The sequence below is a fragment of the Cyanistes caeruleus genome, chromosome 11, assembly GCF_971803275.1.
Source record: "Cyanistes caeruleus chromosome 11, bCyaCae1.hap1.1, whole genome shotgun sequence".
NCBI classification, from domain to species: domain Eukaryota; kingdom Metazoa; phylum Chordata; class Aves; order Passeriformes; family Paridae; genus Cyanistes; species Cyanistes caeruleus.
Window position 1 is genome coordinate 4,972,754 of NC_141711.1, and position 25,027 is coordinate 4,997,780.

At 41.4% G+C, this 25,027-nt stretch overlaps 2 protein-coding genes across 31 annotated transcripts in view; both read left to right on the forward strand.

The window, feature by feature from the left end:
• Positions 1-2,819, forward strand: part of TMF1 (TATA element modulatory factor 1) — a 15,743-nt gene extending 12,924 nt beyond the window's left edge. For both annotated transcript variants that reach the window (XM_023935140.2, XM_023935141.2), the window contains exons 16-17: positions 174-299; positions 1,137-2,819. In XM_023935140.2, the coding sequence (XP_023790908.2) occupies positions 174-299; positions 1,137-1,280 (270 nt within the window). In that variant the 3' untranslated portion in view covers positions 1,281-2,819. The remainder of the gene's footprint in view (positions 1-173; positions 300-1,136) is intronic.
• EOGT (EGF domain specific O-linked N-acetylglucosamine transferase) lies at positions 2,332-23,387 on the forward strand. Of its 29 annotated transcripts, none has more exons than XM_086845768.1 (19): positions 2,337-2,584; positions 3,212-3,287; positions 3,525-3,607; positions 5,828-5,873; positions 6,708-6,932; positions 7,289-7,389; positions 7,972-8,080; positions 8,168-8,262; positions 9,357-9,461; positions 10,524-10,630; positions 11,911-12,014; positions 14,487-14,579; positions 15,320-15,391; positions 15,877-15,963; positions 17,027-17,095; positions 17,731-17,792; positions 18,810-18,929; positions 19,901-20,003; positions 20,383-23,387. In XM_086845768.1, exons 5-19 carry the CDS (start codon positions 6,723-6,725, stop codon positions 20,527-20,529), a joined length of 1,584 nt encoding a protein of 527 aa, XP_086701894.1. In that variant the 5' UTR covers positions 2,337-2,584; positions 3,212-3,287; positions 3,525-3,607; positions 5,828-5,873; positions 6,708-6,722; the 3' UTR covers positions 20,530-23,387. The 29 variants fall into 29 exon arrangements, with proteins under 29 accessions (XP_023790912.2, XP_086701894.1, XP_086701896.1 ...); XM_086845770.1 differs by having other exon boundaries at positions 2,437-2,584; positions 6,703-6,932; XM_023935144.2 differs by lacking the exon at positions 3,212-3,287 and having other exon boundaries at positions 2,332-2,584; positions 6,703-6,932.
• The last annotated feature ends 1,640 nt before the right edge of the window (positions 23,388-25,027 follow it).

Sequence of the window (25,027 nt, forward strand, 5' to 3'; positions counted from 1 at the left end):
GACCTATCCAGAAAACCTATCTGTCTGAAAAGTAAAAAAAATCCAGGACAATGAGATTTGAAGAGCAAGTGAGAGTGGATCTGAGCTGTGCTGTTTTGCAGTCTGGTGGTATTTTGATATGGTGTTTTATAAATACAGTGAATTCTTCTGCTTGTTATGTGTGTTTACCCTAGCTGGAAATTGGAAACCTGGAGAAAACTCGATCAATAATGGCAGAAGAGCTGGTGAAATTAACAAATCAAAATGATGAGCTTGAAGAAAAAGTGAAGGAAGTACCAAAATTACGCATACAGTTAAAGGTAAGTGAATTTCTGGTGTAAATCCATCATAAAATATAGATAATTGCATTTCTTTAGGAGTAGTCTTATCAGTTTAGGAATATATTCAAATCTGTCTCTAGGCATAAGTGACTGAAGAGCCTGTTTTTTGGGTTTTTTCTTTTATGTAGTAGAATCTAAGATTGCCCACTCCATGGTTTGGCAGTCACTTCAGAACACATCTGTTGGAAACATGTGCTGTGTACAAGACTGTGTGCTAAATCAGGGAGAGACCACTTTTGTTCCTGTCATTTAGGCACTTGTCTAGAACTGGTTTTTTTAGTGGAATGAGTATTTTGATAAATAGCATGGGTTTATGAGGTTGATGCAGAAGCTGAATATGTGTCCAGTATAGATACAGGAAATAGGACAAATAATTTAATCCTATTGAATTGAAACTGAAATATTTGGAAAAGTTTTGGAATAATTTTTGAATACAGTATGTTCCATTTTCTCATGAAACATTTCACAAACTGATCATTCCTGTAGTAAAACAGTGCACTTTTCTGATTTTAATGCTTATAGTGAGTGAACTGGAAGGTGCTTCAGGATGCCCTCTGAAACCATCACTAACTCTTTTTAGGATCTTTGGAACTTTTAACCTTTAGGATCTTTGTCTTCCTTTAACACCTAGAATATAAATTTAGCTGTATTCAAAGCACAAAGTACTTTTGAAGAGTTTGCTGTGTGCTTCACTGTAGTTAGACTTTGATAAGGTAGTGCTGCACTTATTTCCCCTGCTGGTGGTGTAAAACACTGTCCCAGCAGCAGCTTGTTTGAAGCTGAACAGCAGTGAAATAACAAAGTGTGTCCTTGCAGGATTTGGATCAGAGGTACAACACCATTCTCCAGATGTATGGGGAGAAGGCAGAGGAGGCTGAGGAACTCCGGCTGGATCTGGAAGATGTGAAAAACATGTACAAGACTCAGATAGATGAACTTTTAAAACAAAGACAGAATTAATTCCCCATGGGACTCTTTAACTCTTTGGTGACAGACTGTAAAGATAACTGTTTATGTAAATGCTGAATTTAATTGTCTTGTAAAAAAACCCCTGTATTATAGAAAATGTGACTATATAATAGAGTTCATATGTTGACAGAAGAATCAATGCTTTAAGTGTCCTGTTCTGTCTGCAGTTAAATTATTTGTGCAATATTTAATTTTTTTCTTCAGTCATCCCTTTATTTAAGTTTTTGCTAAATGGTGGGTCATTTTACATAAACATCAGAAATTATGGTTGTTACCTTGTGAGACAGCACTGGAAGGCATGAGTAGTACTAAAAGCAGTACTAAAGCAGCCCTTGATTCATAATCTTTGTAAACCTAGGAAAATCACATTACAAGTCTTTCTCGAGTGTTCATGTGAGTTTTTCTAAAATCTCATCAGGTAATTTTTAATAAACTAAGTAGCAGGGACTTGCTGTCTGAAGCATAACTGGTGGATATTTTTATGACAGGAAAATCTTAGATTTGTGTTTACAACATCTGAAGGTGTCAGGGTGATTATTCTTAGACAAATCCGATTAGTCTGACTACTTTACGGTAAGTCACTGAGTGTGAGACTCAGATGAGACTTCAAATTACAGCTTCATCTTGTATATTGCTTGTGTTCTCATGAGCAGTCTGGAGACAGCAGCTCTGCTTGTAATGATAAATGCATTCAACTTTTAACATCAGAAATCAGAGCTATTAAATATCTGTTCTAGATTTAGGAGCTGATTTTTAACAGTAGCTAGAACAGTTCAGAAGAATGCAGGAAACTGATTTTTTTAAAAAAGAAATTGCTGCAGATCTCATGGTTCCTTTTATATAAGTAGCAAGGGTTAGACTTCTTGTAAAATTGAACTGTGGCTTAATAATAGTTTTCAAGCAAGTCTCCAGTGGCTGCAGAGTATTTCTCATGCCATTCCTTAAGCAAGGTATTGGTCAAACAGCACTCACATGACTTGGAGTTGAGCTGCATTTTTGGTAATGTCAGAGGAAATGTTTGAATGGGACCCTGGGGAATGCTGAGAAGAATTCTTTCGTCTTCCTCTCTGCATTCCAGAGAGCAAATATTTTGCTGCATCTCAGAACCTACTCGTGTGAAATACTGGGCAGCTGAAATTCTTTGCTTATCACACCAGTGCCTCTGTTGGGAGAGGGTTTTTTTTCCCAGACCAATGCACGTTGTAATTTGGGAACTCTTCCTGCTTGGGTACTCAGTGGCCTGACAGACAAGAGATGTGAAGGATGAGGAGTTGCTTCTGGAGAAATGCCTCTTGGTAATATGATTTTACTATGGGTGTTAGGAATTTATTCCTCACTGGGAGAACAGTTAGTCACTGAAGTTACACAGGCAAGGGAATGTTCATGGAAAATCCTAGTCTGATTTGAGATTCAAGCTGTTACTCTGTGAGGATTTCACTAAAGCCATAGAGCCAGAACATTTAAATTTGTTATAACTCTCCAACTGTCAGAAACTTCTAACTGCTTTAATAAAAATACTTTTTTCTCTTCCTTTTTTTTTTTTTTTTTTTTCATTGGGAGGTGGGAGGGAATTACCCTCTTGTCTTCATTTCAGTTTTGGAAACCACGGTGGTATGATTTTTCTTCTAAAAACCTCAGAATTTAACACTTTTCATATTAAAACGTGACTGGTTACTCCAAGTTTCTGAACCCAGACCAATCAAGCCTAAGCAAAAATCATATGTCCATATTAAAACACTTGCTGGAATTTTACTGATTTAGAATTATGATGTATAAGGGTTAGTTCAACCTTTTCTTAAGAAAACAACTCTTGGTGGTGGTCAATGATTAGAAATTCTGTTCAGCTTTTATCTACTACAGCGAATCAATAACTTCCTGATTTTCACCTTTCTTTTTCTTTTTTTTTTTTACAATCTTGGCAGACAAATGCAGCAGCAAAGAGAAATAAATTATCCTTTGAACTTTTATTGGGATCTCTTGCTCCCAGTGCTTTTGAAGGTAACATTTCCTGTGTAATGTGAGCAGATGCTCCTGAAGGGCAGACAGACAGTTCTGAATATGTCTTAGGCTATTTTGGTTTTCAGAAAGAGCTTAGATAAAAAAGAAATTTTAACATGCAATCAGCATTAACTGTTTTAGATGTAAAAATGCAAAAGGTATTAGATTTTTTAAATTTTACTAAAGTAGATGTAAATATTTGTATTGACTATTTTTGGATTCTGTATTCCCTTGTAGTGCAACCTTTACTATCACTGAGAATCAGATGGCCTTCTGTGTCTTAATCATCAAAGCCTTAGGAAACAAAGTGGCTGTTGAAGGTAACATAGACTTGAAAATATCCTGGTTTGCTCATCTTTCATTTAATTGTATGCTTGTTTTGAAGAAACATTAATGTCTGCTTGAACACAGTTCATTGCTCTGAGATTGCCTAGAAGAGTAACGTGCAAAATGAAAGGAATTAGGTTAGAATTCTAGTACTCACTTTTGCCTAAATTTATTTTAGAACATTCCTTCTGAAGGCAACTAATTTAGCTCTCATTTTTGCTGCATATGCAAGTATGAAGTAATGTTATTTAAAGGTTACTCAGTGTAATGTTGAGAGGGAGCTGAATTGTTGATGGAAAGGCCTCTGGATGTCGGTGGGTTTGGATGAGGAACAGAGTACTCTGGTGCTCATTTCCTTTAGGAACTCAAGAGCCCATGTTCAAATCCCATGTCAAAATCACATGAGAGAGGGGTTAGTTCTATTTTCTTTTTCCTGCTACACGTTTGTTGTAATTTATGTGCTTACATTTTACTAAGGGCTATAATGATCCTTAATATGAGGTGAAATGGTTATCACAGTGAAATTAAACCCCTTGGTTTCTAGTTGTAAAATATGTATAAACTGTAAAAAGCACGGGTCAGCGTAAAATAAAATTTTCCGCTAACAGTGTACTCTGGTTCTCTTTGAGAAAAGACTTAAAATAGTTCTGGGGAGGGTGAGTGGGTGTGAACCTAGTGCTGTGAAAGGAAAATATTACTTAAGGTAGAAGATAGCAGATGTAGTTGGAATACAGTTACAGATGCCAGTTGAAGTCTTGAGGTATTTATGTACGAGGGGCTGGTTTATTTCTAAACGCACCGCAGGGATCCAGGGCTTGTGGATAATGGGACATTCAGATTAATTATCTTTATTCAGGTAAGCGGTGGCCGTGCGGGGTCAGCACCTCTGCCTGCACCCGCGTTCTCCCGCAGGTTTCCTGGCTCGGGCTGAGCGTTTGATCCTCGTTTGCCACCTGGGAACGAGGGGAGAAGAGCTCTGGGCTGTGGTGGAGGATTCGGAGCTCCGGAGTGTTGGTGCCTGTGCCTCCCCCGGCGCTCATCGCTGCGGGAATTGGCTCAAAGCGAGGGAGGGTGCGGTGTGCCAGGGGGAGCAGGGCCCCGCTGAACCTCTGCCCTTGCTGCTGGGGGTGTTGGTGAGCGCTGCCGTCCCGGGCCGGTCCCGGCCCCGCTGCTGCCGGCCTGGGCTCGGGGGGACGCCTGGAACAATGGGGTGCCGGAGCCTGCGCTTCCTGCCGGGCCTCGGCAGGAAAAGGCCCTTTTCCTCCGCATCCTGCGCTCGCCGCTCCCGGGGCGGCAGAGCTTAATTTCCGGCAGCAGAAGGAAGACGCGGCTGCTCCGCCGCTGCTCCCCCGCGGGCAGGTGCCCTTCGCTGCCGGCCCCACCTGAGCCGAGCCGAGCCGCCCGACCCGCGCCCGGCCGGCTCCTCCTTCCTTCCCTCCCTGCCTTCCCTCCCTTCCTTCCCTCCCTTCCTTCCTTCCCTGCCTCCTTCCCTGCCTCGCCCGGCTCCCGCCGCCCCGGGCGGGGCGGTCCCGGCGGTGCCCGGCCCTCGCTCGCAGCCGCACGGGCGCTTCCCCGGGAGCCCGGCGGCGCCGGGCCGGGCGCTGCCCCCGGACATGAGGATTGAGGCCGGCGGCGAGCGCCGAGCAGCAGCAGCGGCCGGTGCCGTGGGCCGCGGGGCTCCTCGGGGCTGGCGGGGCTGAGACACGCGGTGATACACGCGGTGATACGCGGTGAGACAGGCGGTGATACGCGGTGAGACAGGCGGTGATACGCGGTGATACAGGCGGTGATACGCGGTGAGACAGGCGGTGAAACACGCGGTGATACAGGCGGTGAGACAGGCGGTGATACGCGGTGGGGTGCGATGCTGTGCCGAGTCCAGCACGGGCACCACAGGCGTGGGTCGGGGGCTGGGTCCGGCTCTGGGTCTGTCGCGGAACCCAGCAGGGCCTGGCACAGGGTGCAGGGCACCTCCCCGGAGCTGCCAGGGGTGGGTAAGGGACACCGCAGGGTTTGTGATGGGAGAGGTGTGATCCCTGTGGAATACCCCGGGCTGTGCGCCGGGGAAGGGACCCGAGTGACCGGTCAGCAAAGTGCCCGGGCTGTGGAAGCTGCTCTCATTGCTGGGAACGTGTCCCTAGGAGCAGGACAGTGTCCCGAGGGAATCTCCTTTTGCAGGATGTATCTAACTCCACCTTCCTCCTCTGCTCTAGGTTCCTGTACCTGGGAAATCTGAAGAAATCCTCTCAAACCAAACAGGTAAAACAACTTTTATAGTAGGAATTTTGCTAAAGGCTTCGGTTGAAAGCAAACATGCAAATTCTAGAAAATTATAATGCCAAAAAAGGTGGAGTTTAGGTACAGGCCATACATTTTTTTTTCCCTCAGGAAGTTTAGTGGTTCAAAGCAGGGGTGTTAGATGAGAAGGTTGCATTAGCAGGAAGGTATGCAGCCAGCTTCAGGGTATACAGATGTGTGGGCCTGTGTGTCTGTACATATGTATATATATAAATACACTTTTATCATATATAAAATTATATATACAATATATATCTAGAATATACTCAGTAGTGACATTTCTTTAACGTGATGTTAAGCACTAAAAACAAGCATTCTGTGACCCTCTATTTGTGTCTGCCTAGTTTTCCCTCAGCTAATGATTAGTTCAAAGTGGAGAATGTATTATTTTCATACTTTAAAACTAAAAATCCTTCTTTTCTCACGCCTCCCCCCAGTTCTTCTACTTTTTCTCCCTTCTCACTGGATGTTACATGCTCTATACTTAGTTTCCACACTGAACTCTCAGGATCCCTTGGCATTTAGCTAAAGTAAACACACCCATTTTAGCTTGACTGGGAGTTTGTAGCACGTAATAACACTCAATGACTAATGATTCAAAGATAATCCTGAGGTTGTGCAGTCTGGCCTCTCAGTGAAAGTTTGGTCTTCACAGGAAAAAGAAACCACCCCAGAAATGCAAGTACAAATTCTTGATGTCTGGCTCTGACTGAATTTTGTCTTGTGTGCTTGAAATGCTGCAGATACGTTAATTCCTTTTTTTGTTGTTTTTCTTATTTTATTTAAAAAGTACAGAACTCACAGGTTGCCATGTTTATGTTGCTTGTGTTTGGATTGCTACTGCAAGAAATTCTGGCTAATTCCCAAGCTGAAAATCCTATTGAATTCCCAAACATTCCAGAAGAGCCACTCTATAGCTACAAAGCCATCAACCTCCCAGATGAGCATATCCCCTACTTTCTGCACAATAACCAGCATGTTGCTGACATCTGTAAGCAGGATGCTCTTTGCCCATACAAAGTAAGTTTGGGGTTTTTTTCTGTTTCTTTGTTCGAATGTCCTGTTGGGGTGTTTTGCTCTTGGGAGTTGTAGCAGTTGAAGATGGTGATTAATTTGTTTCCTTGCCAATTAATCAGGGAAAAGGGTTTAGAACATATAAAAGACAGGAGTAACCTTGTTGTGCATGTGTGTCCACTTTGGAGCCTCTGCTGTGCATGGAGAATCTGGATGTTGTTTCTCAAACTCTGTTTGAAAAAACACCAAAATCCTTTTTATGCAAGATTTATGAGCATGATGTCGTTTAAAAGCTAACAACTTACTGAAGTCATTTCCCATTTTCCTGTTGCAAAACCTGATTCAGTCATTCTGTGTTGCAGGAACACTTGAAGAAACTGAAATCCTGCTGGGGTTATGAGAAATCTTGCAGATCAGAGAATAGGTTCAATTACCCAGTGTGTGATTATGTTGAAACTGGGTGGTAAGTTTAATTTTAAATGTCTACTGTACATTATGGTAAAAAAACAGTGCTCACTTTGATATAGATGTGAAGTAAACATTATTGCAATATTTAGAATTTAAAGCTTTTTTGAATACAGAATGGTTTTTTTAAAAGATTTTTTTGACACCTGTGTGTATATATATATAATGTGTGTATTTATGCATAATGAGCCTTTCAACATTATTTAAAAAAATTAACATTTTAGGGAAGAAAATACTGCTAGAAATGCTTTCTGCCAGAATGTTTTCATTATTCTGATTTAGCCTTGAATTCAGATTCCTTAAATAACTGTATTTCCTTTCTTAGCTTTAAAAACAGGAAAAAATGTGAAAAAAACAACCAACAACTTGTACCCTTTTAGGGGAGAGTAGCTTTAAATTGTCATTGATGTTTTCACTTGCATGCAGCTGATAAGTGCTTCCTGTTTTGGCATCTTAAATGCCAATAAAATAACTGGCTGGTTCTTCTGTTCCACTTTCAGTGGAAAAATGTTATCTGTTGAAGTTATTAGTAGAATTCAGAACAGACCTTGATTTGTTTCCTCTCTCCTTCCCTCATCAGGGCAAGTGACATCGAGACAGCCCAGCAGATATTCTGGAAACAAGCAGACTTTGGATATGTTCGAGAGAGGCTCAGTGAAGTGAAAACCCACTGCAAGCCTGCAGCAACAGTAGGTATTTCTGATAGATGTGATACTTTGCACTTGTTTTTTAAAAACAATTTTTGTTATTGACAGAATTCTGCTTGTTCTTAACAGGGGGATTCGTCTCTGACCTGTTCCCAGTACCTTCAGCATTGCAGAGCAACAAACTTGTACATTGATTTACGAGCTGTAAAGAGAAACCATGACAGGTCTCTGATTTCTCTGATTTGATGTGCTATAGCAAAAACGGGATGGCAGGGAAAAGGATTTGAGAATTTGTTTAACAAAGCTGGTTTGCCTGTTGCCATGGGTTTTACTGCTGCTCTGAGGCTTGTTGCTGAAGCCCTGTAGAGGTTTACACCTCTTCATTGCTGGCTGCTGCTGGTGGTGTAAAAAACCAAGTTCTTGGTTCTATGGAATGATGATGGGAGGTTGAAATCCTCCCTGACAGAAGAGAGGAAAACGTTTCTGTGTCTTCAGTCATGTCCTTCCTTGATCAGATGATGTGCAAAGTACAATTGTTATTGTCTGAGGAACCAAGACCTTTCCTGTGCCTTTACACCAGATCCAGGAGCTGCATTTTTAGATACTGAGTGACTGAGGAGAGGTCTGAACCCAGATCTTTCACATCCTGAATTAAAAAACTACATATTGGAAGCTGGATGAAAAAGCCATGCCAGTGGTGCTGGCATGAACCCTCTGCCTTGTCTTTGAAGTCAGTGTCTTGATCTGGTCATGACTGAGACTGACATTACCCTTCAGAATGGGTTTTGTCATCATCACAGCCTGTCCTGAAAGCTAATTTAGACAGTGCTTTTAGCTGGCAACTTATTTTCAGGAAATTTGTTCTTGCACATCAATCTTTAGAAGTCGTATAAAATCCTTGGGTGGCGAAGTGGGTTGTGAAATCTGAGGTAAATTTTGCTGAGAAATTGTTAAAAACAAATAAAAACTCCAAGCAGTGTTGGATGGTCCTGTCATGCAGAGATGCATCACTTTCATGAAGGAAAATCTAATTAAAGTACTCATGTGGGTATGTGTAAATAATTCTTAATAACATTCTGGGTGGATTAGTGCTGCTTTCTAAGATTATATCTAGACCTTCAAGGACACCACTATCTTTATTTGGGAGTTGTGGGAAATTCTTGATTTACACTGAGGAAAACACTTAGGTTTTAAATATGTATGAAGTGCCCTGCTGAACTGAGACTAAGTAGCACTGGGTTGAGTATGTAATTGAGATTGCAGGGCACTGGTAGCCCTGTTGCACAAAAGCTGATAGACTTTTTCTAATTTGCATTAGATTCAAAGAAGACTTTTTCCAGAAGGGAGAAATTGGAGGTCATTGCACCCTCGACGTTCGAGCATTTTTGGCTGAAGGTCAACGCAAGAGCCCTCTGCAGTCTTGGTAAGAATCTCTTGTCAAGGCTGCTTCCAAGTTCACTTGCTAATTATTTTTGATTTTTGTCACTGGCATTGCCAGCTGTGTGCAGGAGATTTCATACTGAGGAAATACTTGCTCCTTTTAAGGTCAATTTGAGAGTTCACATTAGAAACCTCTGATAATTACATCTCTACAGAAAGTCTGAACCACACTGTGAGTGATTGTGTCCTGCTCATTTGCAGCAGCAAAAGATGTGAAAGCATCTTGCAATTGGAAGTCCTAACCTTCAGGTGTTTTCTGGGCAAGCTGCTGGTGCTGTGCCTGATCTGTGTGTAGAAGGGGTGATTGCTCTGTGGTGAGACCCTTGAGTTCCCACAGCCCTTGGTGAGGATGATCTGGATGTGCTGACAGTGTTCCCAGGGAGCCAGGAGTGTGAGGTGGGCTGAGTCCACAGGCTGAGTAAGAAGTACAGAGCATCACAGTTTGCATGTTAGCACTTCAAAGCTGCCTTGCCAGTTAATTCATGAAGGAACTGGAGCCATTAAGGTCCATATAATAATTCATTCTTATGCTTTGCTTGTATTTTCTTTTTCTCCCCCCATTTTACATTGGTGTTTCATTGAAGTCAAGAGCTGCTGCAGAGGAGGAAGATTTTCTCCTCTAGCTGCTACTGTCATCATAACTGCTCATCCTTCTTTAGATGCAGGAACAATTAATACTGCCTCTACATTCATTATTCCCACCAAAGCATGGAAATCTCTCTTAAGTGTCTTTGACAAGGCAGATAGAGTTGGGTGGAGCCACAGATCCAGGCTCTGAGGCTTTTGTTACATCCCTGCTGCCTTGATTTGGAGATCAAAGGTGCTGCTCACTCCTGAGATCAAAGGCAGTGTTTAACCTCTAGAAGCCCTGAAGAACCTTCCATTATAATTTCAAATCATTTTAATTGTCAGACTCTATCAGTTTTCAGCAGTCCTGTTAACTGAAATGGACTGGAAGGACAGTTACTAAAGCTGGGACATATGAAGTACATTTGTTTAAATGAGTTGATGTCAAAACATATTCTGTGTGATTGAATCTTTCTAGGTTTGCAGAACTCCAGACATTCACTGCATTAGACTTCAGGCCTCTAGAAGATGAGAAGTGTGACATTGTTATTGAAAAGCCAACGTACTTCATGAAATTAGATGCAGGTAATTGGTGTCTTTAGTTTATTTTGTTTTTTACTGCAGTAAAAAAGCTCATATTCAACTTGACCATCTACATTATGCCTTTGTGACAGTTAAGTTCACTTGTAATATGAAAAATGATGTAACTTTTTAGTTCCTTTTTTTTGGTGTAGTTCCAGTGACGAACTTGGAAACCGAAATTCGAAAATCTTATCATTTCCCACAGATGATTTAAAAAAAACAAATCAGAACATTTTCCTGTTGTTTGCCCTGCACAGTTGTTCTCTGGACTGTGGTTTGGCAGTGTTTGGCTTCATGCCAAAGGCTGTTGTGGCTGTGTTTCTGTGTGACAGGTTCCATGCCATGGAACAGCAGGTGTGGGTGTCTGTGTCCTGCAGGACAGTCAGCAGCAGATTCTGTGGGCATTGGGAATAGGGATGGGAAACGCTGTCCCAAGAGGGGCAGCACCCAGGCACCTTCAGGAATCTGACATTTTTTGAGCTCCAGCAGCCTTTTTGTTGGTGCAGTGCTGATGGAGGAGGGTGCTGAGGACAAACCACACAGCTGCAGTGGGGTGAGCTGTGTTTGAGCCTTGTGCTGGGCTCTGTCCCTGTGACCCCAGCTGCTCCTCTTCCCCTGACACTGCCTGACATTTTAAGCAAAGTTGTTGCAGGGAACTGGACCCTCCTCACCAAATACCAATTAGTGCAAAACCAGCACACCTCCTTTGTGTTCCCTCCTTTGTTTCATGGAATTTTGTGCACCAGGAATGAACAGGAGAGAAGACCTGAGGAATGACTTGGTCTTTGGCTTGTGTGAAAGTACAAATTCCGTCTTGTGGTCCCAGAGACAGAGCTTCCCTCAGCCCCACTAAGGCAGAACCCAGACCTGTGCTGAAGGCCACTTTTCATGTTTTCTTGTGTCTGACTGGGCTGTGTTAAAGCAGGAGATCCTTTCATATCCTTCAGAAATCAGCTGCAGACTGTAAAGAGAAATAGCACATGAAGCTCACCTCATTCTTTCTTTTGGCCACTCTTCTTTTTTGTACTTTTTAAAAACACATACCTAAGATTTCTTTCCTTGATTCCTTCCTTTTAGAGGTTCCTTTTTAAGTGTGTTAGGAGCATTCAAGGAGTTGGAAGCAGGGGAAGCTAATATAAAATGCAGGATGCTAATCAGAAAAAATGCATGAGCCAATGAAAGTGGAGCAAGTAATGCAGTGTTTTGCTAACTTTATTATTATTTATTATTAAATTTAATAATAATAAATTTCATGTATACTATTGTTATTTTTTCTTTCTCAGGTGTTAATATGTACCATCACTTCTGTGATTTTGTCAATCTTTACATTACCCAGCATATCAATAATTCCTTCAGTACGGATGTCAACATAGTCATGTGGGACACTGTAAGTCTGCTGTGCTTTTAACAAATTTGTATTTCTGCTGTATACAGGCTCTGAAGGTTTTAGCAGCCAATCCATGGCTCTCTTGTGGCCATAGCCATGTGGAACTGATAAATTTCTGGATCTTTTTAACACAGGTGGATGAATAATAGTTAGAGAACAGATTTTCTATGATAAACCATGTGCTGTTGGAATGCTCAGCTTTGCTAGTGCACAGTTATGCCTTTCTTTAGTGTGACCTCAGAAATAACCTGACCAGTATTTCTAATCTGTAGCATTTGAAGTTTTAACTGGTTTTTGTAGGTTTTTTCTCTTGGAATATTGAAGTAGATTTGCTCAACTGTTTCTTCTATATTTAAAAAGAAATGCAATCTTGCATGTTTGTGCATCAATAATGTGCAGCCTGTAGTAAAGAAAACAGCTAAAGTAAATCCTTATATATATATTAAAAGAGAGTTTAATATTTAACTCCTTTAAGTAGCCTTCTTGCAGTTACCCCCCTCAATCACCTCTCACATTGCCATGATAACATAAAGCAAATTTTTAAGTGGGGCTGTTTCTGCTGTACTGCTGAATTGAAACCATGACTGTGAGTAATATTAGTTTTATTGGTTAGTATTTAAGTTGTGTAGGAGGGTATTAAACTAAATGAAAAACTGAGGGATTTGTAATATGCCTGATAATGTGCATAATTAGGTCCAGAAATAGCAGTTCTTGAATATGACACTTTCCCACAACAGTGATCATAAATCAGTGATCATCCTGAGTTTTCTTTAGTGTTTGGACAACTAAACTTCAATAGAGAACTGCAAATATCCCATTTGCTGTTTAATGAGAAACCTGTTTGGCTAGAAGAAACTCTTTTTTCTACTTCTATTGTATTTTAAAGCTAAAATCAGTGCCATCTGTCAGATAAGTGAGCTCTCTAGGTGTTGCACAGGGACCTGTTAATCCAGCTTGGATGGCTTTCTGAAAAGATCAGGTGTCAGACAACATTGTAAATTACTTTGAAAAGCAACTCTTTTGTCTTATATCGTCTTGCAGAACCAAATAACTCTTTCAAATGTATCTTTAAAAGTAGTGCCACACTGTTATCATTTTAAATGAGCATAACCTGCTCAGGCAGCTGGAGTTCATTGCTGTGTAAAACCAGGTGATGGCACCAGTCATCTGCTGATGAACTGTCTGTGCTCATCAAAAGGTGGACTTGAGCTTATTATTCATTCTCTTTTTTTTCCCCCTTGATGTAATTAGATTTGGCCATACTTCCTAGCTACTGTTCTTATTAAAGAGTAATGCCCTTAGATGTAGGTTAAACAAAGCAGAAAATGAGCAGGAATTCCAGTGGGTGTTGGTGTGCAGATCCTCTGCAAATGCAGGGAAGAAATGTTTATAAAGCACTTTTAAGGAGAACAGAGAGGGTTAGAAAGTGGTGCTTTCATCAGTTCTCCACTTCTAATCTGGGAGAGCAGTTCTTGTAATGCATGGCCAGAAGGGAGTCTGGACTGTAAAATTCATTAAATCCCAATGGCAGAGCAAGAGGAAGGCCTCTTGAACCGAAGGAAATCTGATGCCCTTTAGATTCTTTTACATTTCACCAGATTTCTGTTCTCTCCTGCTATCATTTGTAGTCCTATTTTCAAATTTCTTATTTAGAATGTTCCCACACAACTTTCCCAGCAGCCTGAGCCAGCCCCAGAGTTGAAAGGAAGCTTTAGCAAGAATCTGCACCAGGGCTACTGAGGGCAGGTTTAATTGCATTCAAAGAGCAAGAGGTGGTGACTCAGCCCTGGGATGTGCAGGAAAGGTGACACACAGAAGGCAGGAGCCCCTGCTGCTGGGATAATGGTGTAGGGAGTAGATGTCTCTTTAAAAGTTCCCCACAGAACGTTGCTGCAAAAGGGAAAGGTGTTACTGCTCTGTATAAAAACCTCCTAGGTGTTTCTTCCATCAAATCAGATCATTGCCTTCAATTTGTGAGACAGGTTTCATATGCAAAACAAGCTTGTTGTGACTTTTTACCTCAACCTTCAGTGCTGCACTTGAATTTCCAGGTGGGTTTTTTTTTTTTTAATCTCAAGGGTTGAGGTGCAGACCTTCTCCCATCCCTGTTTGTGTTTCTTCAAATATAACTTGTGTTCTGTTGACTCTGGGAAAAGTAGTTAGTAGTTCTCATTCCTAACTCAGAAATTATAATTTGTTACCAAAGAAATTGTCTGGTTTGCTAATTTTTAGAAGTTTTTATTAAAAATTAACTACCTGAGAGGTAATTTTAGTTGCCTGCCAGTGGAAACACAGAGTTTGGTGCTGTGTAATGTCTGTGTTCTGTGTTAGGCTGCCTTGGGGCCTGTGGTGGTGTTGCACATATTAACTGTATATATAAAACTTATATACAGAACCTGTGAATTATGAAGAGAGGTTCTCATGTGCATTTGTGTAATTGTTGTACCCTTGGTTTTTTTGTTTTCCTCCTAGAGCTCATATGGCTACGGTGACCTGTTCAGTGAGACATGGAAGGCATTTACTGACCATGAAATAATTCACTTGAAAACTTTTGACTCCAAAAGGGTATGGAATTCTATATTTTGTTTTAAGTCATGGTCACTAGGGACCAGATATGACAACTTAACAAGCTGCTTGGGGTTATGGGTGACCCAGAGGAAAGCATTAATACCTTCCATGCATGTTTAATTTGTGTAATATGAGTATTCCACCTCAGAAACAAGAGACAGAGCTGTAACCTGATTCTGTGGTGTGGCTGTCCTTTATATAGATGGACCTAACTTTTCTGTCCTGAGACACAAAAACTGGTGAGAGGTGCTATTTAAGAATGGGTTTTGCTTCTTCAGGACTCCTGACTGAAATTAAGGGTTTTCAAATGGCCTTTCTAAAGTCTTCTGATTCCCCCTGAGGTGTTTCTTTCCCCCTGTAACTCTTGGCATTCCTGCTGATTATCATTAAAAAAAAAATATTACACCAAAAAATGCATCCATTCATCCAGAGCTCATTTTGCCCTCTTCAGTCTAGCCCTAAACTCACTAACTGGTTTCCTTCTCTTTAGTCCATGTTCTGTTTTGGGGTGTTTTCATCACCTCTTCCCACACTTGCCTGTTCCAAGTGGGAGCTCATTTGGGATCTTTGTTCTATTCATTTGCACAGCCGAGGGAGTCAGGCTGTCCTTGGCAGGGGCAGTAATTGCTGGCTCATTAGGAGCAGGGCTGGCAGGGAATGGGCTGGGGGAAGGCAGCAGTGGGGTGTAACTCAGGGTGTAACTCGGGGTGTAACTCCTTGTGGTCCCCTTTACCCAGGTGTGCTTTAAAGAAGCCGTGTTCTCTTTGCTGCCCCGCATGCGCTATGGATTGTTCTACAACACACCTCTGGTGAGTCCCTTTACCCATCCGTGCTCACCAGGAGGGTGTGGCAGGGTGGAATCTGACCTGGGGAATCCCTCCAATATCATGAAATACACTGCAGTGAAGGCTCCAACTCCAAGCAGAATGATCTTCCCTAAAGATTGGGATTTTAAAGTTACTCCAGCTGGTTGTGTGCAGTCTCCTATGCCACAGCTCAGGAGGTGCAAATTATTCCCTTTTAATGGGTGGGCACTGTGAACTAACTGGTATTTTTGCAGAACACAAGAGCTTGGACACAGTCAGGCTTCCCTGAGGGTATTAGCTCACACACTCAGGCTCTAACACTAGAGTTATATTTCTTCCCAAATGAAAGTGCCACTTGTGCTGCAGTGAATAGCTCAGTGCATGATACTGGGCTTTTGTTCCACAAGAATGGTAAAAACCTGATCTCAAAGCTCAAGTTTTCTGAGCAAAATAACTTTATATGTTAACAACTGCTTTTTAAATTTCAGATCTCTGGCTGTCACGGTACGGGGCTGTTCCGAGCCTTTTCCCAGCATGTGCTGCACAGATTAAATATTACCCAGGAGGGACCCAAGGTGTGAGAACTGCAATATGGAGCTGCTGGTTCTTGCCAGAGAACAAACTGAACCCAGTGGGGAATGGGAGTGTATCTGTACTTTTTGTCTTTTTGTCCTTCCACATGATATTTAGGGTTTGGTTTTTCCCTGTGAAGGTTTCCCTGTTCAGAGAACATTTGTGTATGTTTGTAGAAGTTGCCCTCATGTCTTATTTCTGTAGGACAGACTTTAGAGCTTTCTCCTTCTGACCTTAGGGTCCCATCCCTGTTTCCATTCTCTGTGCTGGAGGCCTTTGTGTCCTTCCCAGCTGAGTCAGACACGTGTTCCATGGAGCAGCAGTGGGGATCCCAGAGCAGAGGGATTATCCCTTTATCCAAGCCTTGGGTACTGCTGAGCTCGGCTCAGAGCTGGAAGCAGCAGAATCTGGTCCTTCCATGCTTGCCCAGCACCATCTGTCTGGTCTGGGCTTCTCTGCTGCTCACACTGATGGTTTTTGCACGTTGCCCTTGTGGCCAGGGCAGTTCTGGGCTAGCTGTCTGCTGGAGAGTAGCCCACATATTATTGCTGAGGGGCACATTCATGGCTCTGCACAGACATTTAGTTATGCTTCTCCTGCTGACACTAATGGGAGTCATGCAGTTAAATCTCTTCATTTCACTTGGAATGCTCACCCCTGTGAGTCCAATTAATTAAAAGAGGTAAAAGGAGGAACTGTTATAGAAGTAAAATATTTTTTTTCCCAAGGAACTCATGCACAAGGCATCCAGAAAGCTGCTTTCCTGCTTTCAAAAACTGCCATGTAATGTGTAATACAAAGGCTCTTTTGTACTAAATAAAATAAATCTTTCAGAAAATATTTAGTTCTTGGTTAGTAATCAGACTTTCATGAAGGTTTTCATGCTTTGAATCCATCAGAAAATACAATGTGAATTTTAAGGTGGTTACATCATTTATTGCATGTGGAAGGAACGTATTTAGTTGCTCAAATAGTTGACAGAAATAAATACAGAATAGTTTGGGATTGTTTTTTTTTTGTGAGAGCTGCCTCTTAGCTAATACACTGCTGCTTCTTTCTTTTTAGGATGGGAAAATTCGAGTCACCATCCTCGCACGCAGCACAGATTACCGGAGAATATTAAACCAGAATGAGGTGTGGTCCTTTATATCTTTAAAAAAGATTTATTAGAAGTTAAATTTTGCTATTTGGGTCGATTTATTTTTTCAGGTACAGCCAAGACATCTATTTTCTGGCAAATCTCAGACAAATATGTCCAATGTTTATATTAATTTGCTCTAAAATGTCTTCTAGGCAGTCTCCATTTCTGTATCCCAGACACTGAACCTTGCTGTCCTTTCCAAATATCCAGTGGAAGACTACAAATGTAATACTAAAAGTATTTCCTCTGAGCAAACAGACACTGCAGATCTGATAAAATTAAATTATTTCACTTTCAGATTATTCCTTTTATTTATAGCATCTCCAGAGTTGAAGTCTAACAAAACCCTTTGTAATGCATGCAGATTGTAATGCACAAGCCCTTGTGCAGAGTTTGTGCACTCAGAACATAATGAATTCTCATGTTGATTTATGTTTTTGAATCATGCAACTTCATGGACATGTGTAAAAGCTTATTTCATGGTGAAATGATAATATTTAATGTTTTCATACCTGTTTTCATTCTCTGCTGTTAGTGCCTGACAAAAATGAACTGGGATTATCTTTATGTAGGGAGAAACTGAGGCTAGGAGGACACCAAATCCTTGTCTTTTTGTTATTCTCCCCAGCTTGTGAATGCTTTGAAAACAGTGTCAACGCTGGAGGTCAGGGTGGTGGACTACAAGTACAAGTGAGTCACTGCTGTGAGCTGGCTGCTGCCAGCTGGGTCTGTCTGTCCCCAGGTCTAAGCTGGCCAAAACCAGGGACTGGGGAGGAGAAGTGTTGGGTCAGGTAGTTGAGCACACCCATTCCATATTGCACTACTTAGGGCTAGCAGGCTCAGGTTAAAGCTGCTGCACAAAGAACAAGGTTTGAAATCCCTTTTGTTCCCTCTCCCAAAGCCAGCTCTGCTCCCATCACCCTTTTTGCATATTGCTCTGCAGTAATTGTGTTAACAGGGGTTTCTCTTCTTTGATGTCAGGGTTTTATTTTATGTGAGCCCTAGTTTAGTAATCAATTTTAAATTGATTTAAATTGAAATCAATTTTAAAATTGATTTAAAATAAACTCTGATTATTTGCTGCTCTGATGGCCCCTGAAGACACCACTTGAGGTCAGTTTGTGGTGCCAGGTGTAGTAGGCACTGTGCCAGGAAGAAATGGATTGAAGGAAAAGTTCCCAAACAGTTCATGCCTGTCCCACGTGGCAGCAGCTCCACTGGAGCTGTCATGAATCATGCAGGAGGAGTGAGAAACTGAAGCAGCACTGAGACATCTGTGTTCTGACCAAACAGAGACAGTGGGAGGATGTTTATCTGTGTGTTTTACATGACACTGAATACAGTTCAGAAACAGGTCTTTTATATTGGGTTTTTAGGTTTTGTTTGGGGTATTTTGTTCCTAGTTTTGGGTTGGTTTTTTTTTAAGGTGATGCAGTTTTTTAAAAGGCAAGTAAAAAGAAAAACCCTTAAACTGACAAAAACCTTGACAGGAATATTTTTGAAACAAATTCTTGTGAAGTTTTGCAACCTGCCTGCATTTCTTTTACTTCCATGCTGAGTTACAGCATTTGTGATTCTTAGTATTGTTCCTTGAAAAATCAGTTCTCTCTTTCAATATTCCCTTAAGCCAATTTTGTGCTTTTCCCATGTTCTGCTGGGGTGGGTAGAGCTGCCACATCATCACCACTTTTGCTGTGTTGTCTGCAGGGAACTCGAGTTTTCGGAGCAATTGAGAATTACCCACAACTCTGATATATTCATTGGGATTCATGGAGCTGGACTGACCCACCTGCTCTTTCTGCCAGACTGGGCTGTTGTGTTTGAGCTGTAAGTCTGTCCCTCCTTACCCCTCTATTGCACACACAACTGCTCCTGGTTGCTGCTGTGTGTTCATGAGGCCTCTCCCTGGTATTTGACCATGATTGTTTGTCTTGCAGCCTTGTTTAGACTTCAAATTTGGCAGCTTCTTCTCCTGGGGATCAAATCAGAGAAAGCTTTCATTATAAAATACAGTGTAATTATATCACACAGGCTTAGCCTGTGATTTCTTAATCTTCCATGGCATAAATATAATGGGAAAAAGGCAAACAATGAGAAAATCTCATTGCTCAGGTTCTGCCTGGTGAGTCTGAGATCTAATGATGTTTTAGTGATCCAGGTGAATTGATTATGTGCATGTCCAGGGCTGTTATTGATATGAACTGATTATGTGCTAGCAACCCCCTGGAGGTTTTTATCTCCTCCATTTTCTGCTCAGGACATGAGCTCCAGCTTGCTGGCCAAGGTCAGTCCTGTGTTGTCGTGTTTTGCCTAAATTACTTTTGTAGCTTCCTTTTAAACATATTTTGTCACAAAGTAGGGGTGTTAGCAGACACTCCCCTCTACAGAACAAAGCAGAAATCCAGAATGCTTGTTAGAAGAGCTCTGAATTCTCCATCCTGGGAAATTCTGCTGTGGGAAGGCTGCAGAACTGGTGTTTTGCAGCATAGGCTTGGCTCGAGAGTGTTTTGTCCAGTCTCCAAATAAGTTCAGACGCTCAGGGATTGTTTTCCACATGTCCAAGAGCTGCTGCAGCTGAACAGGGACATGTCTGACCTGCAGATGTGCCTCAAACTGCCTCCAAGGCCACATCTTGAGAGCAGAAGGCAGCCCTTGCTGCTGTTTCAGTGGAGCAGAATTTGTCCATGGTTTTGGTGCCTTAGAACAGGACAGCAAACATTTCAAATTTTTTCCTGTTTCACCCTGGTAACTTCAGCATAATCTCTGTAGGTAAATCTGTTTTTTCTGCCTGTCCCTAGGTACAATTGTGAAGATGAACGTTGTTACCTGGATTTGGCAAGGCTGAGAGGCATTCATTACATCACTTGGAGGAAAAGGAATAAAGTATTCCCTCAGGATCAGGTAATGATGGCCACACTGGAAGGGTGAGGTGCTGTAACTGAAGGACTTCACAGTTATCCTGCTTTACCTACCTATGTCCTGGTATTTGAAATATGATATTCATTCTTTAGGCCAAATTAACTTCCCTGTTAAGATTAAGAAATCATTTGATATTAATGGCTGAGAGAAGAAGAGAAATGAAATTAATTGGCCATGAACCATTCACAGCATGGCTGTTATGCAGTTCCTTTGCTGATTCTTTTGCCTCAGAGCAGATCAGTGGATCAGAAATAATAAATTAAAATGGCAGATCCTTGATTTTTTTTTTTGTTTTTTTGAATGTAAGATGTATTGATATTTTTTTTTTTTCTGTCTAAAAGCCCTCATCTTGTTTTTCTAGGGACACCACCCAACACTGGGAGAACATCCAAAATTTACAAACTACTCCTTTGATGTGGAAGAATTTATGTATTTGGTGCTTCTGGCTGCAAATCATGTTTCACAGCATTCGAAGTGGCCATTTAGGGTAAAACATGATGAATTCTAAATTAGACTTCTGATTGAAATACTGTTTTTAATTAATCACAGAATGGTCTGAGTTGGAAGGGATTTTAAAGCCCATCTCATTCCATCCCCTGCCATGGGCAGGGACACCTTCCACTATCCCAGGCTGCTCCAAGCCCCATCCAGCCTGGCCTTGGACACTTCCAGGGATCCAGGGGCAGCCACAGCTTCTCTGGGCACCCTGTGCCAGGGCCTCCCCACCCTCCCAGCAAAGAATTTATCCCTTGTATCCAATCTAAACCCACTCCCTGTCAGTTTGAAGCCATTCCCCCTTGTCCTGTCACTACAAGCCCATAAAAAAATCAATTTCCCCCAGTGAGGGAAATAACCCATTGTGGGTTATTTAATTGGTCAGACCACTTCTTAGCACCTTGTCTTTATTATTCCTTTCTAATCTGGGAGGTTTTTATATGTAAAAACTATTTTTCAGACTATTTCTGGGTTTTTTGCACTGTATTTCTACATTCCTGATTCTGAAATACTCTTTATACAAAGATATGTCCACCCATTTCATGTAAGGTTTTCTGGGGTAGATCCAGGGTCAACAGACACTGCAAGCTTCTACTTTAAATTTAAAAACATTTTCACATTAGAGAGCACAGTCTTATGATTTTGCATTTAAATATAAACTTTGACTCTTGTCCCTGTAGTTATAAATGCTCCAATACAAGAAATCTGCACAGTAGGTTCACTGAGTTTTCTGTCTCAGAGCAGGTAAATATTTTCCTAAGTGAGTACTTAAAAATTCAGGTAATCTGGGTGTTTCCTACTTTTTCACATAACCCAGCACTCTGCATTGGAAAGCTTGAGCAAATTGGAATAAAACTTGAATTTTTTGAGGATTCTGAAAGGAATGGCCTTCTAGTTTTTTTAAGGGCAGATGACAAAACGTGTAGAGTGTCTTTGAGTTGCAGCTGAAAGGAAAGGAACTGATGAGGATCCCTGTTCTTGGAGTCACTAAAAGACTAATTTTTAATATTCTTGTTTCCTCAAAATGTTGAAGAGTTAATCCAGAAAACATTTAAAATGAAATCTTTCCAAAGCCAGTAGCACAGTTCACTGTTTTCAGTGAAGGGAATATTAAACCAAAGCTGAATTCTTTTTGAAATTCCCCCTGGAGCTGAGATGTTCTAGTGGGGAAAATAAAGGTAGTAGTTCTTTTGTCTTAAGTGGGGCCAGGAGGATGTGCAGAAGAATCAAGTTCAGTGAGATAAAACCCTGGAGTTGTGTGTTAAATTATGGATTTTTTGGGGAATGTATCCCTGTGCTGGACCTGCTGTTCAGCCATACAGGTGGCTCGGGGCAGGCACTCGTTTGTATGGAAAAGAGGAGAGTTCTGCTAAATACAAACATTTCACTGCTCTAATTGTAGATGGTATTGGCTTCCCTTCCCCTGCAATTTCACAGAGTGTGGGTGCATTTACTGACCTGTCTGTACTGGTAGGGATGTGTTACTGTAAGCACAATTTTCATATGGAACTCTCACCACCTTAATCAGTGCATAGGGGAAGCTGGGGAGAGCTGAGACCTTCATATATTTTCTGTACCTGGTGCAATTCTTCCTGGAGAGTGTTGTTTTGTGGAGAAAACTGTTTCACTTTAAAGGACCATAGAAGCAAAATTGCACTTCTTAATATGAGGGGAAAAAGAAAAAGTCCTAGAGCAATACCATTTCTTGTATTTGTATGTGTTGGTTGGGATTTTTACCTTGTGGGATTTTTAAAGTAAAAAAAATATATATAAAACCTAAGCCAGTAAAATGTCTGTGTTTGAATGAAACCAAGTCAAAGGAAAGAAGACATTTAATTATGAACTGTGCACATATTTTTTTTATTAAAAAAGCTTTTTAATTAAAAAAAAAAAGTGTAAGATTTTTGGTAATTTGCCAGGTTTTAGAGGCAAATGGTTTTAATTCTATTAATTGCAGGGACTCACATGTCTCTGCTTTCTCCTGCCATGACAGGCTGATGTTCTGAGGTCCAAAGTGATATTCAGGTCTATTTACTTAAGAACCATTCTATTTACTTAATGAACCATCATCATTCAGTGATGCTGCCCTCCTGCACTGCTGGCTTTAGTGCAGGGGGTTTGAAGACTGGTTTGTGAAAATCTTTGTATCTATTGAACTTCCTGTGAGGCTGCTGAAGGCAGTGAGTGAGTGCTTGGGTCTGCACAGGAGCAGCTAATGAGGAGCTGCTCTTTCAAGTGATCACTAAAACAAATGGTTGAACATATGTGGAGAGGAGAGGCTGCAGGGACTTAATCCAAGGGCAAAATATCCTGCCAACATTCACCAGTTTCAGCAAATTTGAGTGCAGTGTCAACACTTGATGGCCAATGTGTTATTCAGCCTTTATGGCTTAATATTGCTGGGATGAAAAGTCTGTGTTGATTAACTTCACAAATAGTACAAAATTTTCTTGGCAGCAGAAGGAGGCTTGGTTGGATTTTTGGGTTTTGCCAATAAATCCTGAGGGAATTTGGACAAGAGCAGAGGTCTGGATTGTGACTTGAACAGCATCTGGACCATCTTGGGTGTGTCTGGAAGCTGGAATTTGAGGGAATCAAAGAGAGACTTTTGGGCCACTTAAGGCAGGATATAGCTCTGGGTTAAGTTTTCCTACCATGGGAAGTTCCTTCCCACTTCTGATTTTTTTCAAATTTTTTTTGGTGTCTCCAGTTTACCCAAGTTTAGTCTAAGGGGCACCTTGGCATCAGTGTGATGAACTCAGTTTTGGGACTTTGTGTAATATTGCGAGGCCCGAATGCTTTTGGGATTGCCTGTGTTTCCTGTACAATGTCAACCAAGAGCTGGATTTGGAATAAAAAATAATTTATGGATGCATGTGGTTTCTTTCCTTTTTACTTCAGAATTCATCAACATGTAATTTCAGTTTTTTCTTTGGCAAGTTCTGTGGAAGTTGGGTAAGTGTGAGAAATGGTTTGTGATGGGGAGGTGGGGAATCAGCATTATTAATCTTAAGAGTCTGATTATAAATATTAAAGCAATACATTTTTTAAAAGCCATTAAGTAATAAGGGAATTGTTTAATTTTTGCTGTTAATCTTACCAGTACCATTAATGAGATAACTCAGGGTTTAGCACAGCTCTTAATTCTGAATTTTTTTTAAGGAGAAAAACTGCAGAAAACGTTCTTCTTAAGAGCTTATGTGCTCAGAAAGGTAAAATGTTTGATTTCAACACTGAATAATTGTTTCAATTTTCAGTGTTTGCCTTAAGTTGAGCTCTTACTTCCACTCCTCTGAACACTCGTTTCTCATGGATTGGGCTTTTTGCCTGTAATAAATGAACTGCTATTGAATCCCCTCTGACTTTGGCCCTGAAATGGCCACAGAAGGTTGAGTTTTGATGCTCATTTATGAACTTTCCTCATTCTTGCATTTTTAGGTCCTCACCTCGGGCCTGGGTGTGAGGGTGCTACTGATGCCTTAGGATTTTAACTTTTATATTTTTCACATCCTGTACTGCATTAGTGTATAACTAAACTCCATATAAAGTGTTAACTGCCTTCACATTTTGGTCAGACCAAACAATCCCTCTAGGCCTGAAGCTCAAGGACACCTCACAGGCCCCAAAAAGTTTAAACAAAAGTGAATTGGGGAGGAGCAGACCTGGAATAAATGACTTCATTAGCTGAAGCTGTAATTGGAGGATTGCACCTGATATAAACTGACAAATTTATAATTGTGTGACCATTCTGGGAGACTTTGGACTGCCCAAGGTGTATCTACTGGAGTCCTTTAATAAAAAAACTTCTCTTATTCTCTTAATCTTGCCCAGCCTCTGTTCTAGGTTGTCACTCCAGGCCTGGCTCAGAGTGGGAGCCCTGCTGGCTCAGCCCAGCCCAGTCCAGCTGCCTCACCCAAACCCTGCAGCTTGGACTGTGCCAAAAGTGCAGCTGAAAACAGCATTTTGTGTCTGGGGGGAGAGAGGTGCACACAGGGAACCAGAGAGGTGAGGAGGGACAAACAAGTGTAAGGTTTCAGATGGGTAAAACAGGCAGAGAGTCATTCTCAAGCCTGGAGCTCAAGAGGCTGCTGGGAATGTGGTGATAAATCAAGTGAAATGTGTGGAAACCTCCTTGGGACAGAGCCAAAAAATGAGGGGAGTGAAAATATTCATGTCACAAACTGCAGGGAGGTACAAGAGGGGGAAAGGTCCTGAATTCCCCTGAGTCTGAGCCAGGAGAGGGGAGCAGCATCCCTGACCAGGGGGGCTGTGGGGAGAAGGGACAGGGCTGAAAAACTGGAGGTGACCTGGGAGTTGTGCTGGAGAGAGGAGGGAAAGGGCAGGGAACGGTGAAAAGGAGGTGTTGCCATGGTTGGGTAGAGCTGACAGCACATTCACAGGTGTAATTTTTTTACTGGCTGCTGTCCTCTCTTGGAACACTGAAATATTTTTATAATATAACAATATGATATAGATAAAATACAAAAATAACCTTTGTGTATAAATATAAT

Coding starts and splice junctions, on each gene's coding strand:
- EOGT (XM_023935144.2), top strand. CDS start 6,723: ATGTTTATGTTGCTTGTGTTTGGATTGCTACTGCAAGAAATTCTGGCT. Junction 6,933..7,288: donor ATGCTCTTTGCCCATACAAA/GTAAGTTTGGGG, acceptor TCTGTGTTGCAG/GAACACTTGAAGAAACTGAA. Junction 7,390..7,971: donor GATTATGTTGAAACTGGGTG/GTAAGTTTAATT, acceptor TTCCCTCATCAG/GGCAAGTGACATCGAGACAG.